The 24,349-nt window shown below is 40.7% G+C and overlaps 2 protein-coding genes across 4 annotated transcripts in view; both read left to right on the plus strand.

Annotated features, from left to right (window-relative positions):
- Window positions 1-9,095, plus strand: part of LOC120407709 (endoplasmic reticulum aminopeptidase 2-like) — a 40,388-nt gene extending 31,293 nt beyond the window's left edge. For both annotated transcript variants that reach the window (XM_039543624.1, XM_039543623.1), the window contains 4 exons: window positions 392-556; window positions 1,396-1,536; window positions 3,144-3,225; window positions 5,984-9,095. In XM_039543624.1, the coding sequence (XP_039399558.1) occupies window positions 392-556; window positions 1,396-1,536; window positions 3,144-3,225; window positions 5,984-6,130 (535 nt within the window). In that variant the 3' untranslated portion in view covers window positions 6,131-9,095. The remainder of the gene's footprint in view (window positions 1-391; window positions 557-1,395; window positions 1,537-3,143; window positions 3,226-5,983) is intronic.
- A 558-nt stretch (window positions 9,096-9,653) lies between these two features.
- LOC120408493 (endoplasmic reticulum aminopeptidase 2-like) overlaps window positions 9,654-24,349 on the plus strand; it is a 34,572-nt gene continuing 19,876 nt past the window's right edge. The window contains exons 1-9 of one of the 2 annotated variants that reach the window (XM_039545515.1): window positions 9,654-9,773; window positions 10,101-10,265; window positions 11,226-11,895; window positions 14,461-14,599; window positions 15,871-16,005; window positions 16,395-16,515; window positions 19,800-19,954; window positions 20,955-21,068; window positions 22,257-22,388. In XM_039545515.1, the coding sequence (XP_039401449.1) occupies window positions 11,375-11,895; window positions 14,461-14,599; window positions 15,871-16,005; window positions 16,395-16,515; window positions 19,800-19,954; window positions 20,955-21,068; window positions 22,257-22,388 (1,317 nt within the window). In that variant the 5' untranslated portion in view covers window positions 9,654-9,773; window positions 10,101-10,265; window positions 11,226-11,374. The remainder of the gene's footprint in view (window positions 9,774-10,100; window positions 10,266-11,225; window positions 11,896-14,460; window positions 14,600-15,870; window positions 16,006-16,394; window positions 16,516-19,799; window positions 19,955-20,954; window positions 21,069-22,256; window positions 22,389-24,349) is intronic. The other variant, XM_039545516.1, reaches the window with a different exon arrangement.

Genomic DNA, 24,349 nt, shown 5'->3' on the forward strand with positions numbered 1-24,349 from the left:
TTCTGGCTAAGTACTCTTGAGCTGTTTGATATTTTCTTCCCACTTCATCATTATTATTAGTAGTAGTATTTTTTTATCTGTTTCTAGTACCACTCACATTGTGCAAATTGCTGTACAAACATAAAGGAAAGTATAGTCCCTGTTTTGAAAAAATTTGACCCTCTCTGACCCTGATCCTGCATTGGGATCTACAAGTGAAGACCCCTGCATCCATGCAAAATTCCATTGATTTCAAGTGTACTCCATAGAGGAGAAAGGTCTGTGTCAGTATAGTCCATTGTAAGATCAGGGCCTGCTTTTTCAGCCATTTAACTGACTTTCATTCAGTCGTTAAAAACCCTACATCACAAATCTGAATAAAACTCTATTTCTTATATTCTTGATTATTTAGTAACATTCCTTCTGATGTCCTGGAGACTGTGTATTCTGTTGGATCTAAAACCACTGATGGCTGGAATTTTCTTTTGGAGAGATATAAAGTGTCCATGTCTGGTGCTGAACAGGGAAAGATCTGTTCAGCTTTGGCAAGCTGCAAAGATGATGCAAAACTAACAAGGTAGGCATTGTAACATGGGGTGACTGTTTACTCACATTCTCTTCTTTCAATGTATCGTTAAATTGGTGCTCATGAAGCTCAAAATGAGCTAGACAAAGCCTACTCATCTGAAAGTTGTAGCTGCTTGACACACGTTTTTACTTATTTTTAATGTATACACCTTGATTTCTGAGCATGACAGAGAGGAAAGGTGGGTGAGGTAATATTTTTTTATTGAATCAATTTCTGTCAGTGAAAGGGACAAACTTTTATTTTGTTTCCACCAACAGTAACTGGTCTGCTAAAAGATATTACCTTGCCCACCTTATCTCTCTAATATCCTGGGACCAAAATGGCTACAACACCACTGCAAACAATAGAGGACTCATGATATGCTAAATCTCTTAGGAAGATAATAGCAGCCATTTGTCCTTAAATTAATCCCTTATGAAAAGTCACAAACTGGATATATGTCGTTTTTACCTCCCTATATACCTGATCTCCATCATGATAATATGACAGTTAAGAGAATGAACAGGAGGAATCAGTCTTCATCTGGCCTATTATTCTGAGCCACTGGTCCAAGGGAATAAGTGTTCAAAGCTGGTGTCAGGTTGTAGGGAGCCAGTAGCTATGAGCCTTTGAAGCATTTCATAATGCTTGAGATAAAACTGAAAAAGAGAAGTTACACAAAACAATTTCCTGTAAGTGCAAGTAACCAAGAAATACTTCATTTTTTTTTATCCTGGCTGAGATCACATTAGAGGCCTGATCTTTCAAAACTTGCTAGCATGTATCCATATATAAATATATAACCTAGCCTTTTCTTGGTTTCCTGGGGATGTTTTTTGATGCTTTAGGTTGCTGGAGCTTGCAATGGAGGGACATATTATCAAGACTCAAGACCTGTCATCAGTTATTTATAGTGTCAGCACAAATCCAGCTGGACAACATCTTGCATGGAAGTTTGTAAAGAAAAATTGGAGCAAACTGCTAGAAAAGTTAGTATTTGTAACTGACAGAAACTGATTTGTTTTTATTGGAAACAGCAGGTTTAGGCCATAGGACTGAGAGTCAAGAGTGATAGATTCTAGTCTCAGCTCTGCTGCTGACTCAGTGTGTTACATTGGGCAAGGAACGTCACTGCCCCGTGACTCAGTTTCCCCTCTGAAAAAGGAGGATAATACTTAACCACCTTTGCACAGAGCTTGAGATCTCTGAATGGAAAGTGCTATCTCTGTTATATTGAGTTTTAACTTTTTTGAATTTTTTTCTTGATTTTGAAAAATTCTATAATAAAGATGAGCAAGCATCTGTAATTCCTCTTCTTAATTGAGTTTTCAATCTCAGAATCACTTACACTGGGTAGAGAAGAACTATAGTAAACTCAGGGAAGCATGAGATGAAGAGTTGTGCTCTAATCCTGCATTGTAGAGAGACTATTCCAGAAAGTAGGAGGGAACAATTAAAAAAAGCTATTGAGGCAGTGAGTGCACACTGCAGCCACAGAGCAGGCATTTAGGGCAGTCCTGCCTGCCTCTTCTCACCACTGGCTGGAGAGCCCTGAATAAACAAGAACCTCTTCAGAGGTGGTGTAGTTAGAATATGCAAGTGAGTGCAATGGGTTCAGCCTTGAGCTGGGAGAAATGTTTTAGATAAAAGTTTTTTTGGTGAAAAAGGAAGATTTGGCAACACTAAAACTTTGAATTCTTGTTGGTTTTGCAGAATTGTTTTGACATGGAAAAATACCAAACAAACAAAGTTTTAGAAAAAAATGAAACTTTTTGTTTTGACATCTGTGAAACAAAATGTTTGGATATTTTGGTTTGAAACAACTTTTTGTTCGGAAATGTCCTTTAATTTTTTTTTAAATGTCACCAAAAGTCTCACAATTGAAACAAAGTATTTTGTTTTGAGTCCAATTTTGTTTTGAGTCCAATTCAACTCAAATAATTCTTTTCAACTTTTTGATTCACCAGAAGTTCAAAAAAACTTTTGGTTTGACCCAAAATAAATTTTAAAAAATGTATCTGAATGGTCAGCAAACCAAAATCTCAGTTATTCACACCTCTCTAACACTCCATGCGTAGCTGTGTAGTGGTTGCTGTATTCCAATGTGCACGTGGGGTTGGGTCTAGGTTGAGCATGGGGAGGGGGTTCTGGATGTGTGACTGTGAGAGTCCACTTGCCATCTCTCTCCACTAATGAATGGGAGGTGGGGACACAGCAGCTTTTTGACTAGCCCTGATGCTAAGGAGGTAGCTGCAGAGCAGTACTGCTACCACTCCAAGGCCTGGAGAGAAGACTGTGGAAAGCTCCTAACAGCAGAAACACAGAAACATATAATGGGGATTTACAGGAAAGACCGGAAATAATAGGCACATCCTCCCACAGGGGCTAAGCACTCAGCACTTCCAGCTCTTGATAGACACAAGAGACCAAGAATAGAAATTGAACCTGTCTCTTGTGTGGCAATGAAGAGTAATATTTACAGGCCACTAGCCTGAACTGATATTCATATGTATTGCTATAGATCACGTTTATTTCTGCTAACATTTTACATGGAGATACATTTATAAGGTCTGTAATTTTCTCTTCTTTTCCTCAGATTTCCTCTGGGGTCCTTCTCAATCAGAACGATTATAATTGGATCAACAGCACAGTTTTCTTCAAAACAAGAGCTGGAAGAGGTTAGTCTGAGGCCAAAAGTAAAACAGGTGTCATCTGCATTCTCGTTGCTACTTAAATCATTGTCCTTCTTGCTGCATTTTGAGTTTGGGGATTCTTACGACGTGTCAGCATGCTCTACTTAGTGTAAAGCCTCATGAGACTACATCTTTGACAGAGGCCGGGGACTTTTGGTCCCAAGCACAATAAGGGGCCAGCTCCAGCTTCCCTGTGGATGCTGGGAGAAGAGCTATAAGAAGGGCTCATGGGAAGAGAAGACTGTGTGCCCAAGTATTGAGTGAACCCCAGGTTGAGTAAACTTATTAGGCTTGTTTTGCTTATTGAAATCATTTTTTAAATTATGGCATTTACACCTGCTGATCAAAACTGCTTTATTTCTGCTCAGCCACCCCACCAGTCTGCCCATGAAATATACTGTAATGTGTAAATGTTAGTGTTCAACTATATAAAATTGTATTACAATCCAAGGCCTGCCCCATACCATGTCCTCTAAAACGATCTCTGAGTGTTAGGTTCTGTTTTGTGAGTTAGTGGGAGTTGCGGGCGCTCGGCACTTCGCAAGATTAGGCCCTAAAGGAATAATCTCGAACACCACTGCAAATAGTTTTAGAATTTGTCTAGAACTATACATCCCACTTTCATTTTGTTATACAAATATAATAAAAACCAGCAGGATCTTATTAAGAGGGATAAGGCAAAGATGCCACATTTATTGTGAATACCATAACAAAACAAAATACAGCAAAAGACAAAAGCAAACAACGTTGTTTTACTACTTATTTTTATCACTACTTATTCCTTATCCTTATCCTTATATATATATATACACACTCATTTACACAATCATTCATTCAGGTTCTGTATAGATGTTATAGTTACCAGCCTAGACGTTGCTCATGCCAAGTTACTGGCTAGGTATCTTGGCCATGAGGATGGAGCCGAGTCTGTGTCAGATGCATCTGATGCTCCTGGAGGCTGGCAGCAGAACCATAGACTCAAAGTCCTCAGTCTTTAGAGTCCAGTTTTATAGGAATTTATTCCTATGTCAGTTCATGAGAGTTGCTTCATTTTGCTGTTGCTAAATCAATCAGCAGGTGGCTGGCTCCATGTTGTCAGATGCTTGTTTTTCCTTCCTTTGAGGGGGTGGGGGTCATCTGGTTGATCCCACTTGACACCTTCTTCAGCCAACACTGAATTCTTCAGGCTGGTAACTCCCTAACCATTCATTTACATACATTTTCTATCTTAATCACATTTAGTTCACTGTCTCTTTACCTTTTGGGGTGTTACCAATTTATGTGAGACTCCCTGTCTTTTAACAAGCAAAGATGAAGTCAGATGAAAACTTACAGAGGGTGGGGGTCTCTGTCTATACACTAAAACAGCTACTGTTTTGGCTTACTTAGAGTTTAATTAATGTTTAGCAAGTTTTATACCAAGTATCTCTTTGAGCAGGCTTCACACAGACACAGCTGGTGGCTTGCAGGTTAGAGGCTAAATGTTGGGAATCACAAATTTACTTCTAACATAAACCTTAAGTTATAAAGTATCAATTAACAATAAATCATTTCTCATATAAACCATGTTTAATATAAACCTTCTTTAATATCCCTACAATTTTGGCCTGATCCTGCACCTTTGAAATCAATGGGAACAGTGTTGGGTCCTGAATGTGGATTTCTATCATGTGAAATGTTCAAGCAGTGTAATGTGGCTCTTTATGTTCTGTACTGAGGCTTGGCTTTTGGCGTGATCTCCAGCACTGCACTCGGCACTTTCCCCACTCCCCATCCCTCCAAAATATAGACTTTGGCAAACACTGCAGAGAGGAACCAGCCAGAGACTCTAGCCAGTAGGGCCAGCTACAGAAGTAGCCAGAGCAGGAACCTTGGGACATTCTACACCTTTTATTACATTTCCTGTGCTCCTGTACTGATTGGCTGTTTGTTCCAATCGTCTCCCTCCTTCTTCACCTCAGCTTCACTCCATACCTGCCCTTCTTATCCTCTTGTCTCCTGCCCTGTCCTCACTTCCCTTCCCTTTTCTTTCCATTTAGCTTATACCCTCCTTTGTAAATCCACCACCCCAAAAAATCATGTCACTAACATGAAGTTTGCTGCCATCACATTGTTCGCTCTGCTTGTGTGTTCTAACCCTCACTCTGCCCTGTGCCTATCTCGTCTATTTAGATTTTAAGCTTTTTGGGGCATGGGCTATCTGCTACTCTGTCTGTGCAGTGCCTAGCACAATAGGGACCCATTCTCCATTGGTCCTTAACAATGCTTATTATGGTAGTGCTTGTTAATAACAAATTCAGTGTGTCTCAGAGAAAACACAATGTAAATTGAGGTTATGGTCCAGGGTAGTAACACTATACACTGAATCATGTTAGAGCTCTTTTTTAGGCTGTACACTCCTGGGACTGGGATTTATCACTTAGGCACGCTACTTACAGAAAACTATGTAACCCACTGGTTAGTGTATGTTACAGGTCCTCCCATGTGCCAGATCCACAGAAGATATGTATTTGTTACAGCCCTAGCTAGGAAGCGTTGATTCTTTAGTCCAAGGTCTTGCAGCTCAGGCTTGTAGCTCTGGAGGTCGCCCCTTCAGTCCCTAGTTTGTTGGCCAAGGTGAGGGCTGTCACACTTACAGATGTCACAATGGTAATAGTGAGCTTTTTCATAAGTAAAAACTGTCACTAATGTCATTATTTTCTTCAGATGTGATCGTAACCTTTTTAATTGATATCTTTTATAGGTGAAGTTGTTTTTTGAATCTGTAAAGGAGGAAGTGTCACAGCTGAGAGCACCCCAGATTGCCGTGGAGAATATTGAGAAGAATATAAAATGGCTGGAGAGAAATTTAGTAACATTAACAAAATGGATATTAGAAAATCTTAAGTAAAGCTGCTTGAGATCAGATGAAAGAGTATGGTATTACTCCGTGCTTTAAAATAACACATTTAAAATCAAACTAGATTTTTTTTCTTATGAACAGGTGCATAATTGCTACAGTACTTTGCTGAATATCAGTCTTCTTGAATTATGCAGTTCATTTAATGAAACCTTCCTGACATCTGATCATTTATTTTTATGAAATTTGGACTGCCATGTTTACATTGGTTTTGCATTTGTCTTTATGGATATTTAAGTGTTTAAGCCAATTGAAGGACTGTAACTATAGACTTGGAAGAGTGTGTGTGTGTGTATGTGCATGTGTGTGCGTTTTTGATTTCACAGGAACCTTGTAAAATTAACTTTGAAGTTCCAGGATGGGATACATATGTAACTTAGGCCTTCTACTAAATTTCTTAACAGCTGCATAGAACCCAGCCCTGCCACTGTGTGCCTTACTTATTGGTCTTGTCAGTGATTTCCTCTGTTCCCTAAAAAAAAGCAGCTTTCCCCAGGTTTTGCCTTTGGCAGCTTAAGAAACATAAAACAACTTCTATCAAAGACAAAATGCTGTGTAAGGGTTATGATAGATGAAAACAACTTAATTTCATTTAAAAAAGAAATATGCTTATTGTGAGGCTATCTTTTTAGATCCCTCTAGCATAGAAATTGTATGTCTCTTATGCAAATCCAAAATCAAGGATTTTTTTTTAAAGAGATCAAAATATTTCACAGGTGTGGGATAAATGTTTAGCTAAGAAACTGGAACAAAATACTACTGTATGTTTAGATAATATTGGAGACTGTGACACGAAATAAATTGTAACAAAAAATCCAACACATTAAGCTTGACATCTCAGGGAAGCAAATCTAGGACCCTTTTTGAAGGCTCTTGGTTGGCCCTCTTTCCTTCAAGCAGGGGCATTGTGAAAGTAGAATGAATTAGATTGTAAAAGTAGAATGGATTAAAGAAATGCTGTATGTTCCTTTAAGCAGGAATGAGGAATGCTGAAATAAAGTTGTCAGGAAGAGAAACATTAAGGTGTGGAACAATGGGTCCACTTAAGCTAATGGTGGGACCTTAGAAGGAGATCCCTAAGAGTTAATAAGGAAATAAGATAAGTTTACCTGAGGCTAGACACACATATCAGTTCTGTTCCCTTTGTTATTTTGTTAAGTTCATACCCTTTTTATCTGTATAAATAAAGTAGCTTAAGCCTTGCATGGCACTCACACATTATCTGGGTGTACTAGCAGAGTGCTTTGCTAATAAAACAGAGTGGTCTGACAAATTGCGAGTCCTAAATCTGACTTTGACAGGCAGCTCTAGCTTTTCTGCCGCCCCAAGCACGGCAGTCAGGCAGCCTTCAGCAGCTTGCCTGTGGGAGGTCCCCGGTCCCGCGGTTTCAGCAGCTTGCCTGTGGGAGGTCCGCCAGTCCTGCACCTTCGGTGTACCCGCTGCTGAATTGCCACCGAATCCGTGGGACCGGCAGACCTCCCACAGGCACGCCGTCAAAGGCTGCCTGTCTGCCGCTCTTGCAGGGACTGGCAGGGCGCCCCCCACGACTTGCCGCCCCAGGCATGTGCTTGGAGCGCTGGTGCCTGGAGCCATCGCTGCTTCAAGGCCCAAGATTTAATGAGTGACTCCAAACCATGTCATACTGCTGTGCCATGCACAGTGGGTAACAGAGAGGGTGGCCCAGATCCTCAAAGGTATTTGGGTGCCTATTTCTCATTGAAATCCATGGGAGTTAGGCTCCTTTTTACTTTGGAGGATCTGGGCTTATGTCCTGAACTGGGATGTGTGTTCATGGAGGAAATTAGGAGAAGTAGTAGATTGTGAGGATGGGGAATCTGCAGTTGTCTATGATAAAGAGGATCATGTCTTGATTCTCCATGGGGCTTAAGTTAACACTCCAGAACACTCTGTCAGCACGTATCTTATACTTCACACTGTGTGGCACTGGAGCATGAGGAGTACACAGCGCTATAGCAGCACAACTTTCAACCTGCCCTGGGCGAGCTGGGGAACTCCCATGAGCTGGGGACTCCTGGGACTCTCATATAGCAGCATTTTCTGAATGGGTCCTGATCTCAGGTCTACTATTTTACTGTTCTTTATCTTATGTTAAAACTAATGGGACTTGTGAGCAGGCCCTGAGAAAATATCTCTCGGTTTAATCCTGCCTTATTTCAGTGGAAGTTGTGAGCATTCAGCACTATGTAGGATTGGGCCTTCAGGAGTTTTAATTTGGAGTTGGGCTTTTTTTTCCTCAAACACACATTGTGGGATGAGTTAAGGACAAAGGATTAGCCTTAACTTTGAATTTCTAGGGCTTGACACTTAAGCAAAATTCCCATTGACGACAGCTGCCGTGCTGATCATTTCTGTTCTAAATATGGGACTGCCACACTGATCAGTGCATTGAAAACTGCGTCTCTTATATATCAATAAATTATAACTGATCTCCTGTACCTGAGAGAGAAGCTTTGGAAGCATTTCTGTGGCAGTGACTGGTTCCATAGCTGCCACTACTAGCCACTATTGCTGTCTGGCAGTAGGAGTGCCTGGAAAACTCTTTCAAATACCCACTATTCACATCATTTGCATTCCCTAGATTGCACCCTTATATCCTGGCCATGTATTACCTCACATTACACTCAGCTCAGCCATAAGAGTTGGCTCACAGTGCTGAGTTGTGTGCATTTGTCTCTGAGCTATGCAGAAGGCTTTTGGAATAGCGACTGAGTAAACACCCTTTGTTGATCAATAGCACTTTTGCTTTTCTTTTTTGTTTGTTTTTGTAGAACTCAGCAACCTTTAGGACTGTGCCTTTAGACTGAAAATCCGTGAGGCAAGGGAGGTGTCTTTCTTTTTGTAAAGAGCCAACTGCATTGTTGTTCAATAAATAAATAAATTTCAGTCTGATGTATTTATTTTTTTTGGCTTTGCAGCTGCTGGACTTTGAAATACTGGGGAGTTAATTTTGATTGCAGAATAGTTGCTTTATTTTCACGTCAGTCATTATTGACTTGAATTCTTGAAATAAAAGCTCTGCCAGACAATAACACTTCTTAGACAAAAAAGAAAAAAACATACTTGTTTGTTTGTGACATGTGAAAACCAGCTTCCCAGATCAAATGGTTCCGATTATCTGGATTAGTTTTCCACAGAGACTGGAAAACTCCTTGGAAATAAATGGGAACGGTAAATCAGTTATGATGGAAGGTTGTTTTCGATTGTTTTATCATAAGCCTATGATCGGTGGCTGCTATCAGTATAGGCTTTATTATAGATTCACTCTGGTATTATAACTTTCTGTCCCACTCAAAGAGTTGGGGCACCATTGGTTATTGTGAAGGATTCTGTGCTATTAAACCACACAAGATAGTAGGATGGGCGCACACAGCTTGCTTTGACTTAGTGTGATAAATGATTATCATGAGCTGTATTTGGTGAACAAACTCCGGAAACCCCCTGTTGGCTGCCTCCGAGTGAAAACAAAAGTGAAAATAAAAGCAGCACAGTTCAAGGCTGCAGAAGCAAATGGGAGATCGTGATATACAGACGTCTCCATGTGTTTGCTTTAAAAAAAACTAAAGCTGTTTTTTGCAGAAAAGATGTGATCAGACAGGAACATGCCATGGATCATGTAAGAGAGCAGCACTGAAAGGGGGTGGGGGCTGTGCGTGGGGAGGAGGATTCATTCTGTACTTGCGGAAGAAGTTCTGTTAGTAGAAATTACTTGTCATGGCTTTCCTGCTCCTAATTATTTTCAATACAGTCATCAGCCATCTTTTAAACAACGTGGTGTATGTACCACAGAGAAATATCCCGCTTTCAATGCTTTAATATTTCTTTTTGGCCTGCTTTTACTTAAACTAATATAAATTAATCATTTAAAAAAATTAATGTGCAGTTTTTATTACACTCTTCTTTTAGGAGGTTTATTTGCACAGCTCTCTATTCTCTTTTGCAGCTTTCTAAACTTTTACGAGGGCGCTCCACTGTCCAGATACTTGCCTGCTAAACCACATGAATTAAGTGAGCAGAGAACCTTGCTTGAGCCCTCTGCCCATGAGCAAATTGGGCCCCATTCACACCTCTGCAATAACCTTGATACAGTGGACAAGGAAACGATTTGGTAAGAAGAGTGAGGTAGTCTCATAGACAGGCACCAATGACCATTTTAGCAGCTGCATAGCTGTCCAGAATGCAGCTGCTAAAATTACACCACTAAATAAAGACTTGCTGTGAGAAATGACACATTGCTGTGAGTACCTTATTCCACAAGTCCTGTCTCCAGGTTAAGAGGAAATAAATGTGGGAGTTGAAGTCTTCCTCTTGTCCCCTGCAAATATCATAATCTCAGACAAATGCAAAATTTTTCTTCCAGGTCTGCTGACCTTCAGTGCCTGCTGTGAGGTATAGATTTTTAGGAAAGCTGACAATGAAGCAAGTATCAAGGGTGCTTAAGGAAAGTGGGGAATAATTATTTTTTCTTGCTACATCTTTTTTTAATATAAACATTAACCCTACAGTATATTTATTTCTATATGTTGATCTAGGCTGCAGTTCAGCAAGGTACTTAAGCACATGTTTAATTTCAAGCACATGAATAGTCTCTGTGGGGATAGGGCTTTATTGTATTTTAAAACAAATGTCTGAGGCACGTAGGGTACATCTACAGTGTGATAAAAGGCCTGGGTCACAGCTGTGGCTGGCCTGGGTCAGCTGGCTTGGGCCCGCAGGGTTTGGGCTGCGGGGCTATACAATTACAGGGTAGACTTTCAGGTTTGGGCTGGAAGCCAAGCTCTATGCTCCAGCCTAAGCCCAAACATTTACACTGCAATTTTATAGCCCTGCAGATGAGCCCCTTGAGCTTGAGTCAGCTGACCCTGATGAGTGGCGGGTTTTTTATTGCAATGTAGATACACCCATAGAGTTTCAAGTACCTCTTGTCATTTTAAACATTTAAATACATGTAAACTGAGCCTTCATTGTCTCTGTTTTATGCCGGAAGCTTGATTATTACAACTAAAGATTTAACAAGTGAGGCTCTGACTTTTCTTACAGTTAAGACACCTGTTTTATTTTTCTCTAGATGAGACTTCATTAATGGAAAACTACATTACTGCCAGTGCATGATGCATCCTAAGCAAACAATATTTTCAAGTCCTGGAAGTTTTAGCCAGAAGAAGCTACAGTTTTTTCTTTTGTTCTAGAGAGGATCTTTCGATACATGCATTTGCAATGGCTAGTCTCTGTAGATTATGTTCATTGGTATTAGTGCTGCAGCTATTACACATTTATTCTCTGGGAATTTATGGATTTAAACATCAAACAGGTAAAGACAATGTAACTTCCCCTACCAATGGCAAGCTATTTCCTTGGAATAAGATGAGGCTTCCTGATATGGTAGTCCCAATCCAATATGACCTCTGTGTTCACCCTAATCTTACTACTGTACATTTTACTGGACTGGAGCAGATAGAGATCTTTGTGAGAGAGAATACTAATTTTATCATCTTGCACAGCAAAGGCCTTGAAATCACCAGTGCAGTTCTTCTGCCCAAAGATGACTTGGGGTCCAGTAAACCTAAACAGCTTCAAGTTTTAGAACATCCCGCACATGAGCAAATTGCCCTGCAGGCCCCTGAAGTATTAACAGCTGGCCAGCGGTTTCTGGTTGTCATAGAGTTTCATGCAAGACTGGCGGATGGCTTTGATGGATTTTACAAAAGTACTTACAAAACTCGTGTTGGGGAAACAAGGTAAGGAGTCTCTTTGAAGTTTTCTGGAGAGACATGGGGGTGAGGTAATATCTTTTATTGGACCAACATCTGTTGGTGAGAGAGAGACTTTCAAGCCACACAGAGCTCTTCTTCAGGTCTCTAATATCTTGGGACTGACACAGCTACAACTACACTGAATAAAGTTTTATAGGTACTTATGCCCAGGGGTGGCTCTAGAAATTCCGCCGCCCCAAGCAGGGCGGCGCGCTGCGCCGCTCGCGCTGCCCTTCCCCGGTCCCGCGGCCGGGGCAGAAGTGCCTGCGGACCGTCGCATGGTCCCGCGGCTCCAGTGGAGCATCTGCAGGCATGCCTGTGGGAGCTCCGTCCAAGCTGCAGGACCAGCGCACCCGCCACAGTCATGCCTGCGGGAGCTCAAGCAGAGCTGCGGGAAGAGGGGACCCTCCGCAGTCATGCCTGCGGCAGGTCTGCTCGTCCCGGGGCTCCGGTGGATCTCCCGCAGGCATGACTGCGGAAGGTCCGCCGGAGCCAAATGCCGTCCTGCCAGGACAATGCCGTCCCACGCGCCTGCTTGGCGCTCTGGGGTCTGGAGCCGGCCCTGCTTATGCCCTGACCTCAAGGTTTTATTTTTGCCTTATATCACTGTTAATGGTAATGTGACTTATATGAAAGCAAAGTGATTAGCCCCAACTTTCTGTGTATGGAACTTTCAATGAAAATGCTAACTAAAAAGCAGAAGGTGTGCAGCTCAGTGGGATCTGTGCAAAATCAGTCTGGGGGAATTAGCTCCCTGAACAAAGAGCAGTATGGGGTTCTTTTCTTCTTTTGGGATTGGGGCATGGTGTGCCTTGTTCTGTTCAGCAGGAACCCTGCTGGCCCAATTAGGAGTGCTACTGCTGTGCTCTGAAGGGAGTCTGGTTCTGATCTCTTGGGTCAGAGGAAGGACGATAGCTGTTATATGGTGCCTCAAAGGACTATACGCTGGGGAGCAATAGGTGGTCATCTGTGAGTGATGGGGAAAGCCCTCCCTGTGCAAAAATTCAATGGAAGTGCGATGGATAAAAACGATAGCTGAGAAGTCTTGTAGTAACTTGTATAGCTTTTGATTCCAAGTTGAGGGCCCCACTTATATTTGATGGCTTAGATCAGCATTTCCCAAATGGGGGGTTGCGATACGTGTGTTCTGCGCGGTGAGAGGCTGTGCAAAGCAGTGAGAGGCACTGCGACTCCTGGAGGCACTCATTCTGCACCCCACTCTGTGCACCAAGGTGGCAGTGGCCAGCAGAGTGGGGTTTGCAGCTGCTGCTGTTCCAAGCCCCGGGGCAGGAGGAAGGGGGCTGACCTGTACCCGAAGGTACCAGCACCATTCAGGGGCATTGTTTTTAGCAGCCTTTTTGCTTACAGGCAGCATTGCAAGATATACAATCTAGGCTGGCTAAACCAGACTCTTACTAGATGAAGGCAAAAGTGGGGAAGGAAAAGGACTTGTGGGGAGAAGTCTTCTATCCCAGGTGGTGGTCAAAATTTAGCCACAACAGTAGAGGTGGCTATCATGGTTATCATGACATTTTATGAACTTTCACTCACTTCTCACAATTGTGGTAAATTTGTAGACCCCATTATTACAACAGGTCTCCTTGGTTCAGAAACCCTGCCTGTGGGGCTCCCTTGTTGAGACCCCTTATTGAGCAAAACAGGTAAGCACACGCTCAGGTCCATCCTTTTTCAACAAAACACAATTCATGTGCTTTTTAAACAAGTGCTTTGATTTAGTTTGTATGGGTGCCAGAATTATTATCTTTATCTGTGAGTCACAAAGCACATTCATTCAGTGTCAAAGGTCTCCTCAGTTGAAGGTGTTAATTTATAAAAGCAAGTCACAAATCTGATGATGAGCATTCCCGACTGAATGTCATCATGTAACTGTTGTCAGCACAGGGGCCGACTTTCATTTTTCCAGGTGAGTGCTCCACTCTTCCTCTGCCCCAAGGCTCCTCCCTCACTCTACCTTGCCCTGCCCATGCTCTGCCCCCTCCCCCCAGCACCTCCTGCCCATCGCCAAACAGCTGATCGGTGGGTGGCTGGTGGGTACTGAGCACCCCCTATTTTTTTCTGTGGGTGCTTCAGCCCGGGGCAACCAAAGAATCAGCACTTATGATTGTCAGAGTGACCAAACCTGATCAAGAAGTTTAGTTCTAAATTATTTAAAGTTACATCTACCAGCTGGTCAATTCTGTAAAATAGTCATGGTGCCTGCAATATACATTTCCCCCCACCACATGAGCATCTATTATTTTTCCTTCTGGGTAACAAGTGGATTTCAAGTGATAATGTGCAGTTGGGTACTGACACTGGAACAAAGTGGGCAGAGATCCCAAAACATTCAAGAAAATCTATAATTTTTACTGGTATTTGAGCCATATTTGAACCAATAAAAAAGCATAAAAGCACTGTTTAGAAACTCTTTTCTTATAACACTTGCTATATCAAGGTCTAAACCTGTTGCAGGCTAGATACAAAATTAGTGTCATTCTTGATTTCATGTTTAACTTGGATGAATTTGTTTCTGTATGTCATGTCTCACAGGATAATAGCTACTACAGATTTTGAGCCTACCTCAGCAAGAATGGCTTTTCCATGCTTCGATGAACCATCTTTCAAAGCCAACTTTGCCATCACGATAAGGAGAGAAAGAAAACACATTGCATTATCCAACATGCCAAAGGTATGATTTTGTTAAAGGATTGATGATGTAGTCAGATAACAGCTCTTAATGTTCAGTTTCTAATTCTTATTTTTGATTGACTGAAGTTCTGTTCAGGAAATGTTTTTTCCTGCTGAAAATTTAGATAAAAATGAAAAAAAAGTTTTTGTTGCTATTTTCAGGAGAAAATATCAAATGTTTATTCAAAAAACAAAACTCCCTGATTGAAACTGTTAATAGTTTTCAGTTTTCCAATTTTCTGATGAGAAATATCAAAACTTTTTGAGGAAAGCAGACCCTTTCCATTAAAATATTTTAGTCAAAAATTCAATTTTTCATAGGAAAAAAGATTTTGAAAGAAAATTTTAGGCCAATGTAAAACAGAATACATTGTAGACCAAAGACAACCTGGTGCTGCAAAGCCTTATGGCTTTGGTCAACTACATGCATGTGCATAGTTCTGTTGAAGTCAATGGGACTATTCATATGTGTATAGCTAAGCACTTACATAAGTGTAGCAGCAGTGTACCCAGTTTGGCATTGGGCTTGTCCACTGCCTTAGTTTACCTTCTTCCTTAGTCAATCAGATGCCCACAACTGGAGCCTTTTTATCAACTCATCTTTTTGGGTATCTGGTTTCTTAATATAAAATAACAGCTGAGCTTTACATTGTTCAGCCCTCGTTCCCAGGGTCAATAGTTCCTTCCAGCCCTTTACCAGGGCATCACCATCCTTATAGCTCATTCTCCTTGTATTCTTCCCTCCTAGGCTTCACAGTCCCTTACAGCGCTTTCCTCCTCAGGTTTTCCCGCAGTGGGCTCTCCCGCCTTGCAGGTGTCTCAGCTTTCTAAGCTAAGCCAAGCCATATGTTTCCTTAATATCCAGCCGTGGGTCTCCTGGCTGTCACATGACCTTGCAGGACTACAGTTCCCCAGATCACTCAGGAGGTGTGCCAACAGGCTTGCTTTTAAAAGGGCCAAGCCTTGGAACAGAGTTGACTGGCTCTGGGCCATCACTACCCTTTAAGAGGAAAGACTATCCTGTTCAGGATCGGGCCCACAATTTTAAGCTCCTCAGCGCAGGGACTTTATCATCATATTTGTATGGGCAGGGTCTAGCACACTGTTGCTGCTGCCAGCATGCAAATAATGAATAATTTTTCCTGGTATAACTTTATTGAACCCTGGGGTTGATTTTGGTCTGCCATCTCTTAAATAGGTTACTCACAGTATCAATCTATTGGTTTGTGGGACGTTTAAATGGAAGAACATTGCTTTTTTTCCAATTTGCAGATTAAAACAATTGAACTCGAAGGAGGCCTGTTGGAAGATCATTTTGATGTGACTGTGAAAATGAGCACTTACCTTGTAGCCTACATAGTTTGTGATTTTACATCTGTGCAGGCCACAACATCATCAGGAATCAAGGTGAGTTCAGGTTTCAACATGGCCAATAATTAAGGTTATTTGAGGGCTTGACATTTTTGTATTAGAGCAGTGAGGTTTGCAGGCAATGAGGAGAGAGACGTCAAATGTGAAATCATATACCCAGGAAGAGGAAATAGACCACACAGATACAAATCAGTCCATGTAACCAAACAGCTACACTTATTGCATTAAAGCAAGTTAATTTCCACCTTTTCTGCCTAATAGCATTTATAATAAAACTTGTGTGTGGTACCAAGTCCTGGAGTTGCTGCAGAGAAAGTATGTGATTGAGGATGGGAGGGGAATTGATCCAAACATAATCGTTATCTTAACAATTGATCTATAAAATGAAGAAGTTTAGGAATCACTGTTATAATCAATTTTCACAGGTATCCATCTACGCGTCACCTGACAAATGGAGCCAGACACATTATGCCTTAGAAACAGCAGTGAAACTACTGGAATTTTATGAGAAGTACTTTGATATTAGCTTTCCCTTACCAAAACTGGGTAAGTCAAACATCAGTATTGGTACAGTTCATATATAACTCTTTCAGTCACAGAATCTGTTTAATTTCTCCTTTCTCACACAAAACTAAGTGAGAAATTCGAAATTTTATTCTAGCTAAGAAAAGCCAACATGTTATATGAAAGCTTACGTTTTGCAATAGAGTGGTTATAGGCTTCTGCATAGTTTGGCTGAAACCAAAATGTTTTCTCCTCAAGGGCAAAATTCTGTCCTCTGATCTGTACCTTGGATAAACCCGAAAGTCTTTAATTAACTATGTGAGAACAATCAAATACGAGACTCATGCAGGATATTGGAGTGGGAAGTTATCCTCTTGAAATAATGGAGCAACTGAAAAGGCTTGGAGCACCTGAGATTCCACTACAGCATAATCTCGTTTATCTGAATGTCCTGGAAGGCAAATGAATAGATTTAGATAATCGAGGGAATTTTCAGTGTAATTAATAAACTATAGTGCATTGGCTCCTGTTTCAGTTACCTAGGAGTTTCCAGTAATTGAAGTTTGGCTAATCGAATTTGTACTGTATTTAAAAAATCCTCCTGTTGTGTCCTCAGTTATGGCAACTCCTTAAATCAAGGTACTGAGCCTTGCTAAGTACACAAGTATGTGCCCAATCCTGCAAATGCTTACTCTTGAGAATAGAACAGTGGTGCCCAAACTTTTCCTCACGCCCTCTCCCTTACCCATAATGGAATGTGCCTGTGCCCCTCCAGGGCGGGAGCAGAGTCGTGGCCAGGCTGGGGCCAGCAGCCAAGAGTGGGAGCCAGGGGCCTACAGCCAAGCTGCAGCCAGGAGCAGGGGCCAGGGCAGCAGCTGCAGACGGAGGCTGGGGGCGGGGTCAGAGCGGTGCTGGGTGGCGCTCACTCCCCCAACCCCCTACCCCGTGGGGACTGGGCCGGGCCCCGCTGCGCCTCCCTGGATGTTCCTCTGTGCCCCCTTAGGGAGGTGCGCCCCACAATTTGGGGACCACTGGAAAAGAGGTTTCTAGAATTATACTGAGCTCCCTGTAAATCCTGAGAGAGATTCTCTGGGGTCATTCTCTTCTTTGATTGATCCACAGCCCTGGTCAGGAGTCCTTTGTGACCGCAAAACCTACTGTTGATAGTTAAGTTTTTCTCAGCATTTCAGATCTGTTGTGCTCCTTCATAATTACTTTACTTTTTTTTTTTAAAGACTATTGGACCTCAGTCAAACTAGCCTTTGAATCAAAATTAGATTTTCCAAGGGGAAAGCTATACTGAAATCAAGTAAATAATGAACTCTCACAGAACTAAATTTCTGTCAACACGGATATTGAAAAATTACAGAAGAACAAGACTCATGAGGGTTCTCATCCTCTCCTCATCTGCGGGAGATATGGAGATAGAAAACAAATCTGCAGAGCAACGAGAGCAAAGAGGCAGGGAGAGAGGCAGACCAAAGAGATTCAGCAGCAGCAACAGCAGAAGTGCTCAGAACAAGGGCATCCTTTATTTAGCTTTTTACTTGGAGTAGTGTTAGCTGAAAAGCTTCATTGTAATGGACCTTTTTAATGCTCAGATCAAATATGGAGCTAGCTTGCAAATGAGATAATAAATATTAAAAGCTCATGGTTCATGGTACCGGCTTGGCAAGAAGCAGATCATTCACCCTTGGCAAATAATCTTCCTTCTGCAGATAATACTCTTCCATTAAATTTTTGGTTTTCCTTTCCTTCCTGGAAATCTCATAACTTTTAGAAGAGGGATTTTTTTTTTGAGCAAGTCACTCCCTCTCATACAAGATGTGCAGTATTTCATGTAAGACAAGCCAATCTAAATAGAAAAATTAACTCGTAACATTACATTTTACAAAATTGTTTACTATGGGAGCTATAGGACATAATACGTTTGCCAACTTGATTGCTTAGCTAGAAAGGACCATCTGAATGTGCAAATGTAACCAGGATTCATAGGGCTGATGGTAAGACATTTGCATTTCATACAGGTAACACACTCAGAATCTAAGGCTATGTCTACACTACTGTGGGATTGGCGCTGCTGCGATCGATGCACCGGGGTCGATTTAGTGGGTCTAGTGAAGACCTGCTATGTCAAAGAGTGACTTTGGTACTCCACTGGAATGAGAGGAGTAAGGTAAATTGATAGGAGAGTATCTCCCATAGAGACCGCAGTAAATCAGCCTAAGCTATGTTGACTCCAGCTATGTGAATAACATAGCTGGAGTAACATAACTTAGGTTGGCTTACCACATAGCTTAGGCTGACTTACTGCGGTCTCTATGGGAGATACCAGCCTTGGAGGACACATAGTCTGTAGTAGCTTGTTATCTGATCAGCAGTAAATTTCAGGCCTTTCATGTGTTGGTAAGTATTTCTGTAGGAGTGTGCAATGGTGGCAGCTTACAACAGGGGAAGGAAAATTACAAGGGACGAAAATGGAAGATCTCTGAGTTTCTGCAACTGCCCAGCGCAGCCCAGCAGTTCAGGACCAAGTGCAATAATCAAATGTAGATACTTTGCAGGCTGTATGTTGTCAGCTTGCCCCTGCACTGGTTGTGTATATGAATATTTGATTTATTTCTGGATTTTTCTATGGTGCTTATCACCACAATAAATGAGCACTTCACGAATATGGATGAATTTATTCTCATAACATACCTATGGGATAGAGAAGTATAGTTAATATCCCCATTTTACATGTGAGGAACTGAGGCACAAAGAAATTAAGTGATTTGCTCAAAGTCACTCATGGCAGAGCTGGAAGAAGAACCCTCAGTTTTTCTAAATCCCACTCCAAGGGCTTTATTCACAAGACCGTCTTTCCTCCCTGTAAGGTTACACAGGAAGCAGAGCTGGAGACAGTTCTCTGAGGTGGTAGGCCTGTATCTTACTACTAGAGCATGTTGTCTCTCTGATATCCTTCTAAAATAAGGAAGAAAAGCTAAGCAAAATAAGTTCTCTCTCTGTCATACACTAGTCTAGGCTTTGTTAGCAAACACTTCTTGCCTGTAACGCTTATTTACCCAGGGTACAGTTCCTTGTCCAATAAAAAGGAACTCTTGTTACTCCACTGCTAGCTGTGCTCACAAAAGAGGAACCTGAAGTTGATTTGCTCCTGGCTTCCCACTTTTTTTCTCCCTTTCTCCTATGGAGGTCTGACTGGAGTCAATGGGAGTGATTGCACTGAGTTTGGGAAGGAACACATGGACCATTGAGCCAGTCAACAACAAAGGGCTAGAAAAGTTAATACTCAGTAATAACACAGGTTTTATGTTAAATCTTAGATCTTGTTGCTATCCCTGATTTCCAGTCAGGAGCCATGGAAAACTGGGGTCTCATCACATATAGAGAGACTTCACTGCTCTATGATCCCAAGACCTCCTCAGCATTCGACAAACTGTGGGTCACAAAGGTGATAGGTCATGAATTAGCACATCAGGTAACTTTTATCTGTATTTAACGTAGACGTCTTTCTTTGCAAGCCTGAAAAAAAAAGTCACTTATATAGAGATGGCAGTTAACAGCTAAGGCTGAAGTACAGACAATCTAAAGAGCTTTAGCAGAGTTAATGTTATGCATGGAGCCAAGAGAAGAAATGGCTTAGAAGGGAGAAGGATTGTGAATAATAATAATAATAATAGTAATCGGTGGTATTTATTTAGGCACCTTTCTGCTGTAGCATTTAGAGTGCTAGATGGAACTATTTAGGACAAATTGTGCTCTCCGTTACACCAGTGTCAAGCAGAAGTAACTCCACTGACTTCAGAGGAGTCATTCCAGATTGACATTTGTAAATGCAAGCAGAATTTGGTCCATTGACTTTAGAAAAAAGAATCCCATCAATTCTTGCTACCTTGTCAACTTACAAATATCTAAATTCAAAAACACTCCCTGGCCTATTCTGTTGTGGCAGCTGCATGTATTAGCAAATATTGACGTTCCTTATTGTGAAGGCTTCCAAAAATAGTAAAAAAAGAGAATAACTATGAATGTAATTGTGAGCCAAATAGCATTGAAAATGAAGCCTTCAATTAATTCACAGAACAGATGCAGCAAGCAAGCACACTCTCTAACAAAATGCTGCAATGCTAATTCAAGGGTCCACTCCCAGGAGTAAGAAGATATTTCATCCCCCATCTCAATTCGGTCTTTTGCTTCCTTTGATTTAAAGTGTGACAGAATACAGAATAGCTTTTTTTTTAAATTGCACATAGATTCACAAATAAATCCAGCTTTCTTAGATTTCCATTACATTTCATTAAATTCTGGTTTTGTCATTTTTGTCCTCCCTTTGTTCAATTTTCTTTGACATATAAATCAAATTTGACCTTAATAAAGCATACAGACATGCCTGAACTTGAGATAAAAGCTCCCTTGTTAAATATAGTAATTGCCAAGTTTCCTTTTCCTTTTGTTTTAATTGAGATTTTGTCTTTTAGTGGTTTGGTAATCTTGTTACTATGGAATGGTGGAATGACATTTGGCTAAATGAAGGTTTTGCCAGATTCATGGAATTGGTTTCTGTTAGTGCTACATACTCCGAGCTGCAGATTGTAAGTAATACAGTTATCTTGCTAAATCCTTTTTCTCTGTTGGGTGCTAATGAAAAATCATTTACAGGTCACTATCAGGAAAATACAACAAAATTTATTGTCTGAAAAGGGGTTAGCAAAGAGAGCATCTGAAGCTTAGAATAGCAGTATATCTTCAGAATTGATTCCTGGTCTGTAAGCACATTTTTGCAGTAAAATTTAGTCTCATTTTCCTTTTAAGTCCTATTTCCTGCATCTCTCTTTCCTAAATCTAAGCAATTTTGTTGTTATACAAAGAATTCCAGTAAAAGATAAGAGGCTGTCTGGTACGTTGCATTCTGGCACTTGCACCAATATAGTTATGGTTGAGAAGGCATTTTTTTATAGAGCCTTATTTTCTGGCACTTTTTTTGAAAAAATTATACTTTAGGCAGAAACTTCTCATATCTGTTCTCCACTCAAAAGTGAATTTATCTTGAAATTCTGAATTTAATTTGCCTGGCTATTTTTGGATTCTTTCTACATGATTTCCAGTCACCAGCCTTTATTCAACTGTGGATTATGCTGGCACACACTGCTCATTTGCTGTTCCAGCTAGAATAGCATTTAGCTGAATATTCCAAATGTATGCATATATGTATATATGTAGCATAAAGAATCTATTATAAACTATATGCATGAAGTGGTTTAGCATATAACAACCTTTTGCTCCCTTTAGAAATGAGTATAGGCCCAATCTTAAAAATTCTGATGTGAATTATGAACACTCAAAAACTGGATTCAGCCCTTCATGAAGATTTACCTTTAACTACAGAAGAGCCAATGTTCCACTATAATAGGGGCCAGTTTTGGATCTGAACTTGCATTATGATGATCTCTATCTTCACTGAATTGGGGAGTTTGGGTCTGGGAATTTGTGTCAGGTCTATTTTTATTAGGAATTAAAATTTTGGAGATTGTTTGCAAGAGGGTCCCCCCCCCTTTTTTTTTTGCAAAGTTTGCAAATTTTTAGATCTTTCAGATGTGATACAAATATATCAGTATAGTTGGAATCTTTTCTATACAGGAGTTGCACTTGATCATTATGCATGGGAAGAGGTTTTTGCATGAGCATTTCTATCTTTGTACTGTGTATTATTTCTGTCCATGTAGTGTATATTTGAATCCATATCATGTCTTGAAGGTGGTAACTGTCTGTACATCCCACAGGAGGATTACTTTTTGAATGTATGTTTTGGTGCAATTGCAAGGGATTCATTAAATTCATCTCATCCAATCTCCAACCCAGCAGAAACTCCTACTCAAATAAAGGAAATGTTTGATACTGTGTCCTATGACAAGGTACTGTATATCAATTCATAAATGCAAAAAGATCTTTTGCAGTCACAACACTTGAAATTCTGAGCAACCTGAAAGCCAGTTCTTTGGAGGGAAAACTTTGTGAATCTTGCAGTATGATGACAGATTTGACATTAGCTCTCTGCATTTGTCTAACCTCCCATGAATGGATTAATTATTATGGTTCCACTTTGCTAACCCCTTGGCTCCAGCCACTCAGGCTTCTCCACTGCTAGATTATAATTACAGTGAAATCCTGGCCCATGTATGGTCTGAAGAGTTCCACAAGAGCTGTGTGTGTGTTAAAATTCTTCCCTTTATGCCATTCCATGACCCCACTGCATCTTATGTGATGTGTTAGCCTTCCAATCCAGCGGCGTTTCTTCCCCCGTCCATAGAAGTGTTGGCCAGTGCATCAGTGTAGTCGCATCCTGCTCCAACCCAACACACAGCTCTGCATTGCCATGGACAGAACCTCACTTCATGTTGCATATAGGGTATGGACAGGCTGTTGCATAGGCTTCTTGATCCTGTCCCCAACCCACATATAGCAAAACCACACCAGTTCCTCAGCCTACTGAAATACTCCCCTGTGGGCAGTATTTGCCTCACCAAAGAGTTAAGTGTAACATGCAAATTATCCTTCCAGTTGTATTAGTGAAGGCACATTCTGATTTTAGTTTAAGAAAAATCATGAATACAGAAGGCAAACATGAACCAGAATGGGGTGATTTTTGGCACTAGATTACTTTCTTATACCAATCATTGTAAGTATGAATTCATATTGTGCTGTTTCCTGTCCTCCTTAGATCCTCTGAGTTGATTCATCAGCACTGAAATATCTGGTGTATTTTATTTGATATATAATATTTTACTAGTTTGACCTTCCAGTATTTATATGTTAATTGGCTGACAGTGCCATCCCATTTCAACAGCTTAAACTAGAGTGCACCCAATAAGAGTAGTAAAATGGCCAATCCAATCATATAATCTATGGTCTATAATCATGCTAGCACATATGGTTGATCCTTATAAAGTATCCTTGAAGGAAAACAGGCTGCCAGTGCAGCTATTAGGATGCGCCTCATTCATTTTATTTATTTATTTATTTTTTCTACAACAGCAGCCAAAGCTGAAGCCTACATTGGCTTCTAAGTTGCACCAGTTTAACTAAAACCAGTTATTGAACAAAATAGAGTTTATATCAATGCAAAAAATGGTGTGGATTTTGGTTTGAGTGGCTTCCTTCCGTTTCACTTAAACTGATTTTCAGTAGATTTAAGATCATTGGAAGTAAGTGGCTCCTTTACTAAAATAGGAGTGTCCACAGAGGAGTTAGCACTTTTAAAACTATATTGGTTTAAATTCACATTAAGTTGTACTGGTATAACTGTCCTATGTAGATAAGGCCCAAGTCCTTTTTGAGATGTATAAAAACACAGATGAAGTAAAGAAGGCTTTACAGTCAATGGTAGTGGTCCTTCTCTTAGCTAACTTCAAGCTGCCTTTGCTTTGAAAAGCAGAAGAACTGGCAGCTCCAGTGCCGAGCTTCTGTTGGGGATTCCAAGAGAATAAGGCCAATACCCAATATAATTTTGGGTATTTATCAACTGTTTGGGATTAAAGTTCAATACACCCAGAGACCAAAGCAGGGGACACCAAATTTCTATCAGCTTTAAATACATATGGCAGTAGTTATAAACATTCAACATTACTTGATTTGTGGTGTACTTCTATGATCTTTATATTAACAATATTAAATTACAGCATCATTGATTGTAATTACCCAAAACAACAGAAGAAATTAATTTATGCACTTACTTCATGTGAAACAGAATTGGCATTTACTCTAGATACTAAATTCTTTCACTGTCAGTTCAGTATCTGATCCCCACTGGAAGCTGATAAAGTACTAATGTGAATTTGTGTGGAACTCTTGACTTAAGTTTATTAATCATCCTCTT

The sequence above is a fragment of the Mauremys reevesii genome, linkage group 6, assembly GCF_016161935.1.
Source record: "Mauremys reevesii isolate NIE-2019 linkage group 6, ASM1616193v1, whole genome shotgun sequence".
In the NCBI taxonomy this organism is placed as follows: Eukaryota; Metazoa; Chordata; order Testudines; family Geoemydidae; genus Mauremys; species Mauremys reevesii.